This window comes from Triturus cristatus, chromosome 11 (assembly GCF_964204655.1).
Source record: "Triturus cristatus chromosome 11, aTriCri1.1, whole genome shotgun sequence".
Lineage (NCBI taxonomy): Eukaryota > Metazoa > Chordata > Amphibia > Caudata > Salamandridae > Triturus > Triturus cristatus.
Window position 1 is genome coordinate 781,755,426 of NC_140594.1, and position 17,150 is coordinate 781,772,575.

At 41.2% G+C, this 17,150-nt stretch overlaps 1 protein-coding gene across 1 annotated transcript in view; it reads left to right on the plus strand.

The window, feature by feature from the left end:
- The first annotated feature begins 4,083 nt into the window (after nt 1-4,083).
- The window catches only part of LOC146785428 (gamma-glutamyl hydrolase-like), an 86,782-nt gene continuing 73,715 nt past the window's right edge, over nt 4,084-17,150 (plus strand). Inside the window, exons 1-3 of the mRNA XM_085634480.1 lie at nt 4,084-4,728; nt 10,626-10,740; nt 13,132-13,182. Coding sequence (XP_085490606.1) covers nt 4,626-4,728; nt 10,626-10,740; nt 13,132-13,182 — 269 coding nt within the window. The 5' untranslated portion in view covers nt 4,084-4,625. The remainder of the gene's footprint in view (nt 4,729-10,625; nt 10,741-13,131; nt 13,183-17,150) is intronic.

Genomic DNA, 17,150 nt, shown 5'->3' on the forward strand with positions numbered 1-17,150 from the left:
AGCAGCACTCCACAGTATCTGCTGCTACTTTCTCTTCCTAATCAATGGACAGGAAAGCTTCCACCTACCACAGCCAATGGCAACCACCAGTTTGTGACTTCACAGGAGTTTCCGTCATCTCCCCTATGGAGCCTCCAGACCACTCTTCACACCAGCCCAGGAAATGAAGGGCTATGCTTTTTCATCATTGGTCTGGCCGGTGACTCTCCTGAGTCTCCTTACAGAGACCTCGCTCCATCGGCAGCATGAATGTCTCTGGAGCAACGCTGTGCCACAGTGGATAATGCGGCTCCACTAAATCAGTCAGGATCCAAATGTCTGTTACTGCAACAAGATCCTCCAGCACACGCAAATACAATTAATAAACAGTATATAATGTAAAAGCAAACATTTTTGTTTTCCTATTTTTCTTCTTTTATTTTTGTCTTTTGTTAGGTCCTTAGCCTAAGTTCCTTAGCCAACACGTAGTTCATCGTGAGATGGGCACAATATCCTGTGACTTCTTCAGGGCTAAGAGAATTATACAGAAATTAAACACTCTAGCGATCGCCTTACACTTTAAATCATAATAAATCACCTCACATTGACTTTTGTGGCGAGTTTAACTACCTTGTGTATAATCAAAGTGACTTTGCATAGTGGAAACCCATGTGCATGGTTTCGTTTATCAGCGTTCTTTGTTATCAAAACAGCCTTAAAGTCCAGCTTTAACTCAAAAGGGCGTTTCTCAACTAACATTTGGTGTGCAAGAGCAATGTCAATTTTGAGACGTATGTAAATGTAATTCAAGCATTTGTTATCCCTTTCGGACATCATAATCCCAATATTTTTATAAAGAGTCCATGGTGGTTGTTTTGTCCAGAACAGAGTTCATGCGAGAGGAGGACCGTCACTGCAAGGAGGTCAGACTGCATAACAAGCTAGAAATCAGCAAACAGAATAAGAAATGCTCGCTGTCTTCAACCCAGAATCTGGCTCTGAGGTTTTGTAAAAGTTGAACAGCTTTTACTAAATATTACCAAAATATATATTTAAAAACATTGTCCCCCCAATAAAATCCATCTGGAGAAATGGCATGATAATTCAGTTATACCCATCCTAAATGAATTTTATTGCTAAACTAGTGATTCACTAGCTATTCGCATGCACCAAAATGAGCTATAGATACCTAATAAAGGTTAATGCACCAGGCCCCGCCCCAACTGTTTCAGCGGTGAACTACGTGGTTGTTTTAAAGCAGAATTAGGACCTCAGCGTTTGAAGTTATTTGATAACATTTTGATGGAAGGCTCATGTCTGACAACTTTCTATGAGTGCATCCTTTGTGTTTTTGTAAAACCAAAAAGGGATCCTACGAACTGAGTTTTAAATTACCCTATCATGCTCCTCAATTCAGATTAAAAGCTATTCATGTAGATCTTTAATCCTTTCGCATTGGTGGATGGGAGCATGGTAGGAAATGAAGACTCAGGATTTATCTTTGGGTGCACAATCTTTGTGCAGACCCATTTTCTGGTTAAGAACATACCTTATCTGTAGGTTAAGGGCGGAGGACGACAGTGTCTCAATACTTTGTCAGATGTCAAAAAGGCTTTCAATCTTGTGATCTGGGAGTTTGTATGCACAACCCTCCGTAGAATTAGGGCCCTTTCCCAGCTCACAAAGTCAATCGCAAGCATGTATTCTGGGGCTTGGCCTGGCGATTCGTTAATGAAACATTGAAACATAAGATATTTTTCACCTGCAACAGTCAAAAGGAATATCCTGTCTCTCCTTTTTTCTCATTTTTTTATGAAACCAGTTGCCATAAAATTAAGAAGGGAGGTGTAACTATGTACTTGCATCGCTGGAGAGTCGAAAATCAAATTACATACAGATGATGTGGCTCTGTATTTGGCACCAGATTCGATCAACGTCCTAGGAGCCTTACATTCAATCTTCAAATTTTCAGCAATGCGAAGATGTAAAATGAACCAAGAAAAGACTGAGGCAATATTGATAGGACTTGGGCCTGACTCTCTGCCCAGAATAATGTAAGACTGTGTTCATAAGGTCTAAAAAACAGAGATCTGGAAATCTGAGTGACCACTAACATCAGCAAACTGTTTGGCCTAAATTATTTCCATCCGCTAAATAAAATACATAAACAGACTAAAACATTACTATTTAAGTTAGTGAGACAGATGTCGCTGGTCAAAATGGCTTTAGCCCACCTTTTAAAACTTTAGAAACAAGCATTTGCAATGCAATAGGTCTCGCATTTGCATTAGTTTAAGCTATTGACATTGTAAATGACAATGCCTCTTATTGATCTGTTTTGATAATTAATACATAAATAAAAGGCATATTGTCATTTACAATGCCAATATCTCAAACTCTTGTAAATGCGAGACCTATTGCATTTCAAAAAAGCGGCCACCATTGTCCGGAGCTGCTTGGAAAGTGAAAGCGACATGGCGCACTGAATGTTGCAGGAAAGCATGTCGTGCCTGCAGTAAGAGAAACTCATTACAGAAAATAGTGCTTACAGACTAAATAAGATGTACCATGTAACAACCGGAGTAAAAGGGCCAGTCCGCATGGGAGGTTTCAAATGAAGACAAGGCGGCACTAAGGCGAAACTAACAAGCCTATTAACAAATCAGAAATCAGCATTTACGAAGGACAATGACACAAGCCAATGACAAATATTGGCGGAGAGCGACTGGGGGGTTCAAGTCCATACTCCAATACAGCATGCCTCGCAGAGCAGTGCATGCGCTGCCCATGATCGACCTAAAAATGGCTATCCTCCGCCAATGTTTTTATTCTGTTTCAGGCCCCCAACCAACACCTCCTATATAATTGGACTTCCCTTCCAACACTGTATAAATGTACATGGGGTAGGGCAAAGCATGTGGCCGATTCACAAAAAGCATCAACAAGTATAGGTAGTACTCGCGGGGCTTTAAGTGGGCCGGGTCTCACCGGTGCTGAGCACAGGCAGTTTTTTAAAGGGGGCCTCGAAACGGGTCTTTATCGGGCTCTGTTTTGTGCCCTGGCACAGGCGGACTGTAGTGACAGCAGACACATCAATGTGCGCATGCTCGCACTGCCCACTTCTCACTAGTGGAGAAGTTACGGCATGACATCATGCCAGGTGAGCGGTGTAGGGGAAGGGAAATACTTTAAAGAGAGTCATTTTCTCTATGGATTTCCCTTCTCTTTTTGAAACTAAGGAGCAGCAACATTGTCGTGGTGACACCAGGGCTTAAGTGGAAGCTTTTCCAATATTATATACAAGCCATAGTTGATGCTTATTTATCTTATGTAACTAACAACCATTGACAAAGCCAATAGTCCTGACTTGTAGGTATGATGTTACTTGCTGTATAATATATCTGGATGCAATGACAGAAACAGCAAAATACAAGTCGGGCTGCACACTATGAGAAGCACAGATTTTTAGCTTAGGGGGTGTTTTAAGCCACACCCTTAATTACATTGGCCACGCCCCTTTGAGGGACCTCCCAATTTTTTCATCCCACTTAAAGCCCTGAGTACTCGTTTACATACTCTGACAGGTCTTTGTAAATCAAGCCGAAATCCTCATTAGTAAAACATGCAAAGGCACAGTCTTTTCTGGTTGTTCTAATTGTTTGACTATTCCTTGAATATTTGTATATTATTTATTTTACAAGTGTTTTGGGGCCAAGTCAGAGATTTATGTAAAAGATGATAACACTTACTCATAATGCCTTTGTGAATAAGCCCCCATGTTTTGTCCTTGGGGCCTCGAGTAGCCAGGAATTGTATTACAAGAAAGCTGAAATCTCAAAGCGCTACACCTTTTAAGGAATGGAGGATAGTGGTTGAGAGATAACTGAACGCATGGGCCTAGATGTAATTGAAATATAGTTTTCTTTTCAACGCAACTTCCTTGTTTGCAACAGGAGCCCGAGGCAGCACGCACATGCGTGAGACGACAAAGTCTGCCTTTTGACAAGTAATGCCTTCTGTTACACTTTTTTTAAAGACTTTTAAAGAGGTGGGAAGTTCCCAGAGGCTTGCGGCTCCACGCAGCAAAAAAAACACACCACTTCCTCTCTGAGTCAGCACCTCTTCCGTAACAAACACTGGCAGATAAATGAATGCCTGCTTACGAAAGCAATGTCTATCTGTAGCGCTGTTTTCTAAAAACCCGACGCAAGATAGCAGCGCGTGCCGACACGTTGGCGTGCCTCCGTTTAGAAGACCGGTCTGCAGCGCCCATCAGTGGTTGGAACATGCTGAGGATGACCACATGAGGGATTTGACTTGCTCAAAGTGCTTCACGACGAGATATCTACGACGTGTCAAAACAGAAACATTCCGGCAAATAATCAAAGAACCCTTTCGCATCTATCACCTCCGAATCCAAATGTCAACCATCCACTAGCCGTCTTTGTAGGATCTTCGAATCCAGTATCTAGGCGCGCGCTTGTGTGCGCTTTGGAACGGGAAGAGGTGTTTCTGAGGACTGGGGTTTGCCAAACCCTCGCAATCCTCGGTTACCGCAGAGTCAAGTGACACCCGCGAGAGTAGAAAAACAAGCGAGTGTTTTCTGCGCAGTCACATCGCATTCGTGCCCGGAGAGGGACCTGAGGATGGCTTTCCTGTGCGCCGCTGTGTTGACATTAGCTCTGCTGTCCTCCTCCGCAGCAACGGCGCTGCCTCTCCGGGACCCCCTCAACGACAGGCCAATCGTGGGTAAGGATTCTGTACCTTAAAATGTCCACAGGTAGGGCAGCTGGGGTTGCTTCCCCGCTTTGAATACCAGCCACCTGTTCACCGTTTACTGACGGCAGATACCGGGTACAGGGAAAGTCGGAGCAGTGATCGCGCTGTACACCAAGCCCGAGTATATGAAGGGCTTGCGATATATAACCAGAGGTGATCATAGAGACGGGGCCGCCCTTAAGCAAACCCTTTGACCCACATCGGGAAGGGCGCGAGCAGGCAGCTTTTAAATGGCCAGACTTTCTCAATTTGTTTTGGGTGCCGATATATTAGCGACATAATCAATGGAGCCACCAATTTAACGAGTATCATTTATATGAAGTATGGTTTTGTTTATAACCAGTGTCCAACAGTTGATCATAGGAGGTGGAGTACAAAAGCCCCTCCGGTGACGAACTTTACGTAGTAGCATTATCAGCTTTGGACAAAAACAGTTTTGTCCCATTTGTAAAGGTCTTGATTTAAGGGACATTTTGAATATTTCCAATCGAGAGATTTTTGAGATAGTCTTGAAAAAGATGGTGTACATTAATGAGTGCCGTCGAAACGCGTCGACGCGGCTATTTGACACAATCTTTTTAGTTGACTGGTGCCTCAAGATAGTCCAGACGAGTGTATAACGGGTTCCAGTCAATAGTTTGCTTCACGGATGTGTCACAATCTATGACAAATTGTACTGCCTGTTGTGTTCTCTCGGGGGTGATTGTAAGGATTAATATTGGTTCCTTATTGTTTTGTGAGGGACAGTGTATGAATTTGCCTTCATGATTATATGTTCCATAAAGTTTTGTCTTGATATATTTGCGTTTTTTAATCTTGTTTTTAACGAATTTTAACACTATTTGTATAATCTTTTAATAAAACTATTCATTTTGGACTTTGATCTTTGACATTGAATTTCAGCTTATTGTTTGGGCGTTCATTCTCTGTTTGTCTTCTCTACTGTATAACTCTGTTTATACACTAATCTGTTTGTGATAGGAGGTGATAAGTACGAGTGGGTATAGGTAACCAAGGAACAAGTTAATTTTTATGTATTTATGTACCCTATTTCCTCTGGTTTATCAAAGGGTCCCTCTCTTATTGTTGCACGTTTTAACGTTCTACAAAGGCTCGGACATGATTCTTAAATAGAAATTTATATTCAGTACTTGAGATGGGAAAATATAAGTGAAGGTACTCCGCACCTGAGTACCTGCTTGTTTGGGAAAAGTGCTGGTACTCTAAAATAAAAATAATAATTCTGTCTTGACGGTCTTGAGAAGTGCCGGTTCTCTCCCTCTCAAGATAGTGTTGGTACTCTGTACCGAACGATACCGGCCCATTTATAGCACTGCTTATGTTAAATCATCTGTATTTATTTTTTGAGCCTTTCTTTATCAGTTAGGATTTATTAGAACAGATGTAGAACATATTTTAAGTGTTTTCTTCTTACATTTACTGTTTAACATATGTACTGATAAGGGGGTAAAATACCGGCTTTAGGTGATTTTTGTAACTTTTCGGGATATCACTTCTTCATAAAATTTTATTTCGGCAAGCAATTGCCATAAAAACATCAGGTAAAAACATATAGTACAATACATTCAATAGTTACAAAAGGAATGAATAAATGATTTAAAAATATTAAAATACAGCTGTTCAAGGATCAAGTTAATAAGAATAAAAAGGCCCTAACACGTCCCCCTATACATCATGTTAGAGCAGTAATGTATTGGCTCAAGCTGAACCTGCATTATCATTTTACTATTGCAATCCTTTAAGGATGGTCCTGCGAGTACACCACATGTTAAAAAGGAAGCGGGAAATGGAATAGACGATGGGTATTTTCATATTTGTTTTCAATATCCTATATACTTCACTACAACGTCTTGGACCCCAGATTTCTGCAAAGCTGGGTTAACCAGCGTGTTCTGGACTTTCCATAACCTCTGCAGAAAAATAATACGTGTATTTCAGTTTCTTCGGGATGATTGCAAGCCGGGTAGCCCCTACTTAAGGACCCCTCCCATTTTCGAGTAAAGGCACGCAGCGGAAGAACTCCGTGCCTGAACTGGACAAAGAGCTTTTTTTGGCTAGAAGGGGCTGGATATCGTCTAGCACCTGTTCAAAGCTATAGCTAGTTTTTATAATCAGGATTGCTGCCGTCAAACAGCCAGCGGCAGTTCTGTGTTCAAGTTCATTGAGCTTATGCTCTCTGAAGCTCTCTATCAGGGTCTTTCTTGCTGTCGTTTGGGACGTATTTTCTGCATTCTTCCAAAGATCACCCCTACGCATGCCCTCACAGATGTTCCTAATGTTTGACAGCCAGGGTATCCTCCCAGATCCTCGCAAACCCATGGCTTCAGTTAATTCTTCCCTGTAGGCGACTAACTCTGGAGTACTCCAGAGACGGTGCCAATAGAGGAGAGGCCTAAGGGCCACCTCACCCGCCATGGGCCTGACCCCAAGATCCAAACAGAGTGGTATTAAAGGGGTGCTATTGGGGAGGGATAAAAGCTGTCTTTTGAAGGATTTTTCTATTCGGGTAAGCGGGCTCAGTTCACAATGTCCCCAGAGTTCTGCTCCATAGAGGGCAGCAGACCTGGCCTGGAGCTTATAGATTTCCAATGCTGGGCTAAGGAATGTTTTGGTATATGTCCTACAAAATTTTAGGATTCCCCCTGTTTTTTGAGTGAGTTTTAACCCTGCTTTATTTATTTGGGCTCCCCAGTCCATTTGCTCTGTCAACGTCAGACCAAGGTACTCAAATATTTTTACTCTTTCCAGAGGTCTGCCGCCTAAGTCGGGATATCAACATACCAGTCATGCCATTAGAATACAGCTAGGTGGCAACTCTAACAGCAGCTCTGTATGACTTTGACATTATGGATTACTTTCTCAACTTAGACCCATAACAGATATACAAAGTTTAGCACAAGGTAAGGGAGGTAGTCAGAGGTGATATTAGCTACCCTGAAATTAGCATTGTTAGGTCTCGGCTACACAGCGCATGTGCTGTCTCGAAGAGACATGTTGTTCAGTCTGTGTGCTTCAGCCCACCCATAAGCTTACCATTTGCTCACTCCATCGTCGCTTTCATATCCTTTGTCCCTATTTGTCCATGGCATGCATGTGTCTCTTCTTGTGTTTGGTCCTTCCCCAGAGCATGGACCAAGTACTTGTGTTCATCCACTGCTCCCATTTTAGCTGCTACCTTTTTCTTTGTCTTTGAGCACTCTACAGTAGTACTTGTCTTTTCAGTCACTCTGTCTCCTCCCAACTGCACTTGTGCCATTTCTGTACCATTTTGTATCCTATAACCTTGTTACTTTAAGAACAGAACAAGACAAAGACAAACATGTTTATTATGGGGAGCGGGGGAGGGGAGAAGAGTTGGCCTAACGGCTAGGGCAGTTGACCTCGAATCTGGGGAACTGACTTCAAGTCTTGGCAATGATGCTGGACATCCTGTGATTCTGGGCAAATCACTTAATCTCCCAGTGCCTAACAAAAATGAATGTGTCCTCATGTAACGCAACCGGTGCTATGTAGAGCTCTCTGATACCCGATACCTTCGGGTCAAGTTTGCGCTATATAAAACTCAGTAAAATAAAAAAAAATTAAAAAATGCTCAGAGTAAGAGACGATCTTTAAGCAACAGAAAAGCCAGCACAATGCGCCTTTTCAGGTTGACTGGGTGTTGAGCAGCACTGTTGTTTGAACTGTGTCCTGCCTAACAGCTGAACACTGAAAACTGAATGAGGTTGATTGCTGAATATCGATGTGCATGTTGCTATTCACAATTGTTAAGTGGTTGAAATAATTATGTTATTTTCCCATCACTGCATGTGGTATTTTAGTTACAAATACAGTTTTTCATGAATCAACTTATTTTTTTGTCACAAATTAATTTGTTTAAAAATAATTTGAGAAGTCATGACCATTTTCTTGTGCAACATTTTTAGGCGAGACAGTGGTTAAGGTGGCTCGCAAGTCATTGCATCTTGAATTTGGTTGCCAAGTCTGCATCATTTGCTATGGAGGGATTCCAGCCCTGAGTACTGTTTACGAAATCAGATTCATCGTCTTGTGACAAGCACAATCAGCCACAAGTGCACTCGCGCCTCGCACCGCGCACCTATTTGATCAGAGTTCACAGATACATGGTGAAGGAAAAGGTGGCACCATTCCTATGTGTGCCACAACCCAACCATATTCTCTGTCCATTTTCCTAAAATAGGTCACTTCTCACACTACTCCAGAAAACATCCCCAAGGCATTTTATAATTTGACTTCCCTCAATTTGGTGTGTAGGTGACGTGTTGTTAAAAGTTCACTGCAGATAGATGCAGGCAGTTCTAAAATGCAAGCATAGGTTTCGGCAAGAAAGCGTATGCAACGTCTCGAAGAGACATGTTGTTAACAAGTCACAAGGCTACTGCCCGCCCTCTGTGCCCCTCTCATTTAAACAAAATTGCCAGCTTCTGACAGATAAGTCGCATCGGAGCACACAACAGAAGGATAGACAAGGAAATAATCAGGGGCGGCTCACACAGATAAGAGCGGGAGGGTAGGCAGGGTGGGAGGTGTTGGAATTCAACATACGACAGGATAAGTAATATTAAATAAATAAAACCACTTACTTTGCGCTCGTCATATTGGCGCAAGGCAATGCTGCAAGCAGCGATGTGGCAAGTGCAAAGTAAGTGGTTATATTTATGTATTTATTTGATATTACTTATCCCGTTGTACGTCAATTTCCATCACCCCCCCACCCGCCCGCCCACCACCCCACTGCTCTTACCTGTGCAAGCCGCTACTGGAAATACTTATTTCCTAGCTAGGTTGTACAAAGTGAAACCAGATATCCTGGATAAATCATGGCTTCCCCAATAAAAATTTGTGCTTTTGCTCAAACGATTTATTTCACAAAAACGTTTTACTTCATTATAACGGATGAAAGCGATTACAAATTTGAGTTCAGAGTACAGCGCAGGCAGGGTCATAGCGATTTTTTTTACATGACTTTCAGCCATGCTGAACAACGGCTGTGCTGCTATTCAACATGGCTAAAAGACATTGGCAACACCAATAGCTCTCGATTGCTGACACCTATTGGCTTTGCCAGTGCTTGTTTTCAGAGTGGTGCCTCTGAAAAGCCAGGAGTGCTCTGGGAAAAGCTCATCACAAGCCCCCTGGCCTTTCATTGGTGATCTTGAATAGGGCTAACTCTACGCTGCCCTAGTGCACCTGGTACTGCGGAATCTGCTGATTCGATGCCAAGACAGCCAAAACTGCCCAAAATGTGGATAGGTTTGGTTAGTTCCCCTGGCATCTGTTGTAGCCTGTGAAAAATCCATGGTCTGTGGTGTTCATCTGGTGGAACTGGGAGGTCTGGTATAAAAGCTACTGGTATTTAACAAACCCAAATTCAAATTCCACCCAAATTATGTGGTATTTTCCAAAATATTTGATTATTGCATCAATTTCCCACTATTGTCAAATTTCCAGCACTCAAAAGCAGGCTAATCCACGGAATTTGAAAGACAGCAAACGTCAGTCCCTGCCTCTCATGACTTCTCTTAACATCGGTCATGTACTTAAACGGGTTGTAAATGATGATATGGTGTAACATGCGACGTAAGCTGTGTATCTCAGAAGGTTTCTGTGCTCTAGTCTTAGCTTATGTGCTGACAAGTGGTTTAAAATATGTATTAGTTTGTCCTAATGTTTGTTATAATGTATGCAAATGTTTATGTTAATGTATTTGTAGATACATTGAAGTTGCAACTCTGTTTGGAAATATTGTGCTTTTAAAATAGTAAACAATATGATTCTATACAATCATGCCCTAAATAACACACTCTGGTCTTCTGTGCTTTAAGGAATTCTGGCACCTGAAGTCAGTGACGAAGAGATGAAACCCTTCGGACAGGCCTATGTAGCCTCCTCCTACGTCAAATACTTGGAGTCAGCCGGGTGCAGAGTTGTACCAGTCAGGTGAGAGGAGAGTTCTAGCAAGTAAACGAGAGCCATCATCCCCAATCGCAGTCTTTGCCATACTTTTGAGAAAGCACATATGCATGCAACATCCATCCTTAGTACAGTCTGCCATTTGGACCCGAGATACTTATCAACATGGAAATGCCACCTCCGGTTAGGTGCCAAATATCAAATGTAGGCAAATGTTCAGCCCTATTCTTGGACACAAGGGACTAGCTGTACTAAGTGATTTAGCAATCGCTACCCCAGTGAATCGCTACATTGCAGGGCTTACGACTGCTAAATATTTTTTTCTTATTTACTAAAACCATTTTACAATTCAATTTTTTTTTTTCAAATCACAAAATGGGATTAGAAATGATAACTGATTCGAAGTTTGTACAAGGTACATTGTTGGCGCTCCTTCCACATTGTATTATCGGTACCATAGTCATCAATGATTTCCAACAGTAATTCTGGTCCTAAACCATTGATCAATCATCGACTTCCAAGCTGTGGTGGTAACTAATTTTTGCAAGGGACGGAGTCCCTTGTGGACCCATTTACCTTTGGAGATCAGGGTGGATACTTCAAGTGGAATATGCAGTAGTCCACAGGGCTACATCCACCTCTCACTGAAATCTTCTTTTGTGTTTTTAAAGCAGCACTGTTTCCCCTAAGGAGTGTTTTATAAAACGTTATAATTTTGCAATGCAGTGACAGGGATGGTGGCCTATGTCCCTTGCAGGCCACCATGCCTGTGACTTCAACAATTCCAGGGGGTCTCCATTTGTGGACTGTGTGATGCATATTAATTAGACAGCCCATCCAGTAGCTCCCTAAGATTTCCCATTTAGCAAACTGGCTTATTAGTACATAGGTTGGATCACAAAATTAGAGGCTGGTCACAAAAAGTCTGGTCGCAAATTGTGACCAATTTTCACAACTAGTATCTTAGTACATCTGTCCCTACGTGCCTAGGCATTAGCAAGCAATTACCTTCCAGTCAGGTATCAAATATCTAAGTATAAGGTCATGTCATCCTCTTCCTGTCGCCGAAAGTTATCTACGTAGTATCAATTTTCTAAGTTTTCAAGGTCTCCAACTATTTAAACACAAAACACTGCCATATCTCACACTAAAATATCCGGAAGGTAAATATAGGTTTGGCTCAGTCCATAGTCCTTGATCTCAAATTTCCTTGGCACTAATTAATACCATTTGTTATTTTGTACCTCCGAGTGTGTAAAGATAATGCAGTATCACGTGTTACTGTGGAACTTCAAGCCTTTAACCCTTTCTAATTATAGGATCCCAAACCGGGCTCAATGCATTCCTTTTCCTTGGGGACGGCAAGTTAATAAGCTATAAAAATTCCAGTGTCTTCTTGAGCGACTGCAAATATGGAAGCATAGCTTAATCAATCCCACTCGCTATTCAAAAATCCACATGCAAATTCATGCTTCACGATCACTCCTTATTTTAGATACCCAAGTATATCAACACTGGGTGATTCAGCACCTTTTTTGACCCCTCAGGGCTAATGATTGGTAAATTCCATGCATTCCTCATGGATACTAAAGCTTGTTTATAAGTGGAATGGAGTGGAATTCCCATGTGGAATTCCACCCCACCCAGTTACAAGTGAGCATGTGTTCCTGCACTTGTATTTCCGAGTGGGAACAACAGAGCTGATTTAAGTAGCTGGATAATCTGCGTGATAAAATGGCTTTGGGCCGATGTATATCCCTGTCCGGGTCCCTACCTCCCCAACCTTCTGCCAGGGTACAGTTGGAGCAAGTAATTGAGCAGGTTGTGAAAATGCTACCCTTATTCTTTTACTGCAGCTTTCTAGGGATGGGCCATTACACTCCTTGTACAGGTATGTAGCACGTGGTGTCTCACCCATTTTCTATGACTTAATGTTTATAAACATTGACTCATATAAACTTTTATTGAAGGAAATCTGGTTATTTAGTAAAGATGCTGTTGACTAACTCTAGGCATCAAAACATGATCCATTCCTCCTGTTCATTCATGTACGCCTGGATGTGCAACAAATTTCATTATCATTCACTACAGGATTTTTTTACAGTTTTGGTCATACCAGCTCTGTTGATCCAAAATTGATGAGCACATTGGGTTTTCACAGTAATAGCAATGTAGGTGGAATGGATCACAGTGGCACCATTGATGTGGTTGATTATGTGTCTATGTCCCTCTGCTATGCAGCATGCCACAGATGATGAGTTAAGTCATTCTAGGGATGCTGAATTTGCTGTGGAAACCAACCCCATATATAGGATCCCTGAACCCTTCCGCCACCTCGTCATGCATCTTCATCAACTTGTTGTTGTTATGAGAGGATACATGAAACAATGATGTTTTGTCTACTGTGTTTTCATTTAGGCCGAATCTTCAGGATGAAGACTATACGAAGTTCTTCAAATCTATTAATGGGTGAGTCTATCAGGAAATTCATAACCACTGACATGACTTTGAAAGAATTGAGCACACATAGTCATCAGATTCACCTGCTCCTGCAGGAAAATGTCTCATTTTCTTCACACCTGGTGCTGCTCCACTAATCCTAAAAATTCATCTCAAGAACACACCACTCTTTCTTTGTTGCTTTCTTGCAGTAAGCCATACTCTCATTTTAAACCACATTTTCCTCCTTTTGTTATCTGTTTTTGCTTGCATCCCCTCCTTTTCACATGCTGAAACACGTAGGTCTTTGTAGAGTAATCTATTCATCTACAACCATATGTGTCACCTTCAAGCTGCACATGATGGTCTTTTAAGCCTATTAGGGACACAGTATATGATGCCTGCAGTCCGCAGTGCTGCGCCAAAGGCTCAATATCTAAATGCTTAGATTCAAAATACACATCTTTCAACTGAGACTAACCCGGGGACTAGGCAGGTGCTTAGTCTCAAAGCCAGCTCCAAAAAAGTTAAAATCATTTCCACTAAAGTATAGGTGCACACTGATTCTTACATGACTGCAGCTCTTACACAAGATGTGCATCTACTGTTCCTTTGTGATTCATCCCAGGACCTTGGCCTGCCTTGATGAGTTCCCGGATGAATCCACTAAGGGAGAAAGCAGAGCTTGACCCTGCTCCAATTGGTCAAGTCGAGCAGAAACGGGAAGCAGTAAAAACCTTTGCTATCCCTTTCCACATAAAATCAAGTATGTTCATAGCTGCCTGTGGTGATGGGCTCTGGTTGACTGTCAGTCTAGGTCCAAGGCCTTTGTGGACATCTATTTCCCTGACAGGCCTGTCCCCTGAAGCCCTGGCCCACAATGAGAGGGTACCCATGCATTAAACTCCAGCACCTAATTTAGATTTTGCAGCATCGTTGTATTCACCATAAAGACAGTCACTTTGGGTATTAGTGCTATAGATAATACCTCCTAGGGAAAGTCCTGTACTCCTTATCTTTGGAACATAGAAGTTGAATGATTTCCTAGGGAGTATACACACAATTCTATTCCAGATGGGATTAGTATTAGTAAAGGTAAACATACTTTTAATTTGATAATATGAGTGTTCTTGTATGTAGATAGCATGTCATCTAAATTAAAGGTGTGTTCTTGCCATAAAAACTATTTGGCATTTAATTAAAAGTATCAGCTGGACTGTGCAGGCGGAACGTAGTGTCAGGCTCCTCTCTAGTGCAACTGGTTTGTTTTGGCGGAACTTCTGTTGCTCTCCATTTTATGTTTTTGACTGAAGTAGTATCCTGATTTTAAGGTACAAAAGTGAGTTTGTACATGACATTTCTAGATCCCTAACAGCATATTATTTCAATGTTTTATATTGAGACCGAACATAATCGAGAGAGTAAATTATCAAATTGGGACTAAGGGTCCCAAGCTCCAGCCTGAGCACCCCAGTTAGTGTTGTTTTATGTTTCAAGTTCTGTATATCACAGACAAGGCCCTGCATCTTTAAATCACTTCGCAAGTAAGGACTATAGTTGCGTGCATAAAGATTAAATATAAATTATCTTTAAATATCGCTTGACTGATATAGCAAAATATGACTGTATGCTGACACTACTATATTCAGATTACATAGATCATCTTAGGACATAAAGAAATATTTAAGCAGGTCCTGACTGGCTGTAGCGGGCACCGGGTGTTTCCCCAGTGGGTGCAGGGGTGAGGGCTGGTTTTGTGGCCATGGGGGACAGTTTTCCAACTGGGGGCCGGTTTTGCTGCAGTGCTGCAATATCGGCCCCCTGTAATAAAAGCGGGGGTGGTGGTTCTTACTAGCACCCGCCCAAACCCCTCAACCCCCTCCCCCTCGCTCCCAGGGCTGGTCGTGCAGCTATCTGCCAGGGCTGATTGCTGTTCCCAGTCCTGCCCTGTATGTAAGTAGTGAAAAGAAAAGTATATGAATTGGATGATCATTTTAATGTTAGGGAGGGAAAATATTAATTATGCTGGATTAAAAAGTTATAATGATTACAACAAACAGGGGGAGCCCTGTTCCCTAAAACCCTGGGCCAATAAACAATTTTACAGCAATAATGGTTCAGGGAATTAATTTAAACAAAAACACAAAACATTGCAATAGTACTGTGACAAAATCACTCAATGCAGATAATACAAAAAGTTAAACAAAAATAATGAGTTACCCACAACAATTATTTGAAAAAGACCATTTGTTATTGCAAAATATTCCTTTAAGACAAGAATAATACAAAAATACAATATACTGCATTTTGTTCCTGTCACTTGATGGACTCACTTTTGTGTTACTTCTTTCCTGTGCCATTGTCCTTTGTCTACACTGTAATGCTATTTTCATTTTGTATGTTTTGTGCAACTTTGTGAGCACCAGTTGTATATTGCATAGTTGTATTATTCCGGTCTTAAATTAATATTTTGCAATAACAAATTGTCTTTCTCAAATATTTGTTGAGGGTACCTTATTATTTTTCTTTAACTTTTTGTATTATCTGCACTGAGTATTTGTGTCACAGTATTATTGCTGTGTTTTCTGTGTTTTTGTTTAAATTAATTCCCTGAACCATTGTTGCTGTAATATTATTATGGGTTAATAAATTAAGCAAACTTATCAAAGCAAATAAATATAGACTCAAGACTTCACATTTAAAGTGCCAAGAGGAAATAGATCATTGAAGATTAGGAGGGGAGTCTGATCAGTGTGTAGTAAGAATAAAAATCGGTTATTTTTGTCATTTTGTTAAAGTAGAGAAGTGAAGGGAGTCAAATATAACGAGGGCGTAGATGGTAAAAACGCCAGCTCTAAAATCAAAAGGGGATTAGAAAGGTTGAGGTTGAAAGTGCTTTTCAAAGACCAAGGTCTCTTGCAGGAGATGCATCAAACTCTGCTGAGCCCAACAACTACTTTGTTTCCCTCTGGATCTTACTTTTCTCTTCAGCTAAAGGGCTGACCCTGTTCACATGCAAAACTACAGTATATTTTTCCAAAACTGACAGCCCCTTGATACAATTGTAGCATTCTCCTGTTGCTGGAGTGATGGGTCGGTCTGCCAAACCACTGTCACGAAACATGATAGCTCCAAATTTTGGATCAGCAATGCACATGCCCCGTCTCTATGCTGTCTCAGATGTTTCACTGACCTGTTGCCCATGTAAAGCATCTTCTGTAGAAATGTAGACTTCTTTTCCTTTACATATATTTAAAGTACAGCAAAGCATATTGCTAATGCAATTGTTTTCATCCATCTGTTTTAGACACGCATGCTACATAAAAACAGATAAATTCTTATTAACTTATTAATTAAGAAATATGCCACTTTATTCCGCATGGTTTTTCCCCGCATGCAATTACAACGCGGTTGTTACACCAACCGCATTGTAACAACGCATACCATTACCCCGCAAGTCGTAACAACGACTTGCGCTATGGGGGCGCTGGATGTTGGAATAGTATAATTTACTATTCAAACTCCAGTATGTGCAACAGTAGGGAAGGTGTTGGGTTTAAATCCAACACTTTCTACCCCCTCCACAAGTCGTTGTTCTGACTTGCGGAGTAATGGTATGCGTGGTTACAACACAGTTGTTGTAACAACTGCGTTGTAATTGCCTGCGGAGAAAAGGATTTGTGGTAAACGATGTTTACCTTGATTAAGTATAATAGTAAATTCATTTATTCCGTATGGTTTCAAATTTATATAAAATTCTTTTTGGCGTATAGATATGTTTTCCCATGGTAGCTTGGTGGGTTAAACAACTCAACCATCTCTGTGTATGGTGTTCCAAATACAGCAGTAGCAGCTTGACATTTATGTCTGAATTAGTACAAATCTTGTAAAAACATCTTATAACTCCAACTGGTGGTTTTTGAAATCATAATTATAACAGCAAGGATAGTGTTTCAAAAATGTATTATAATCTTTTTCACCTTTTCTACCCATAAATT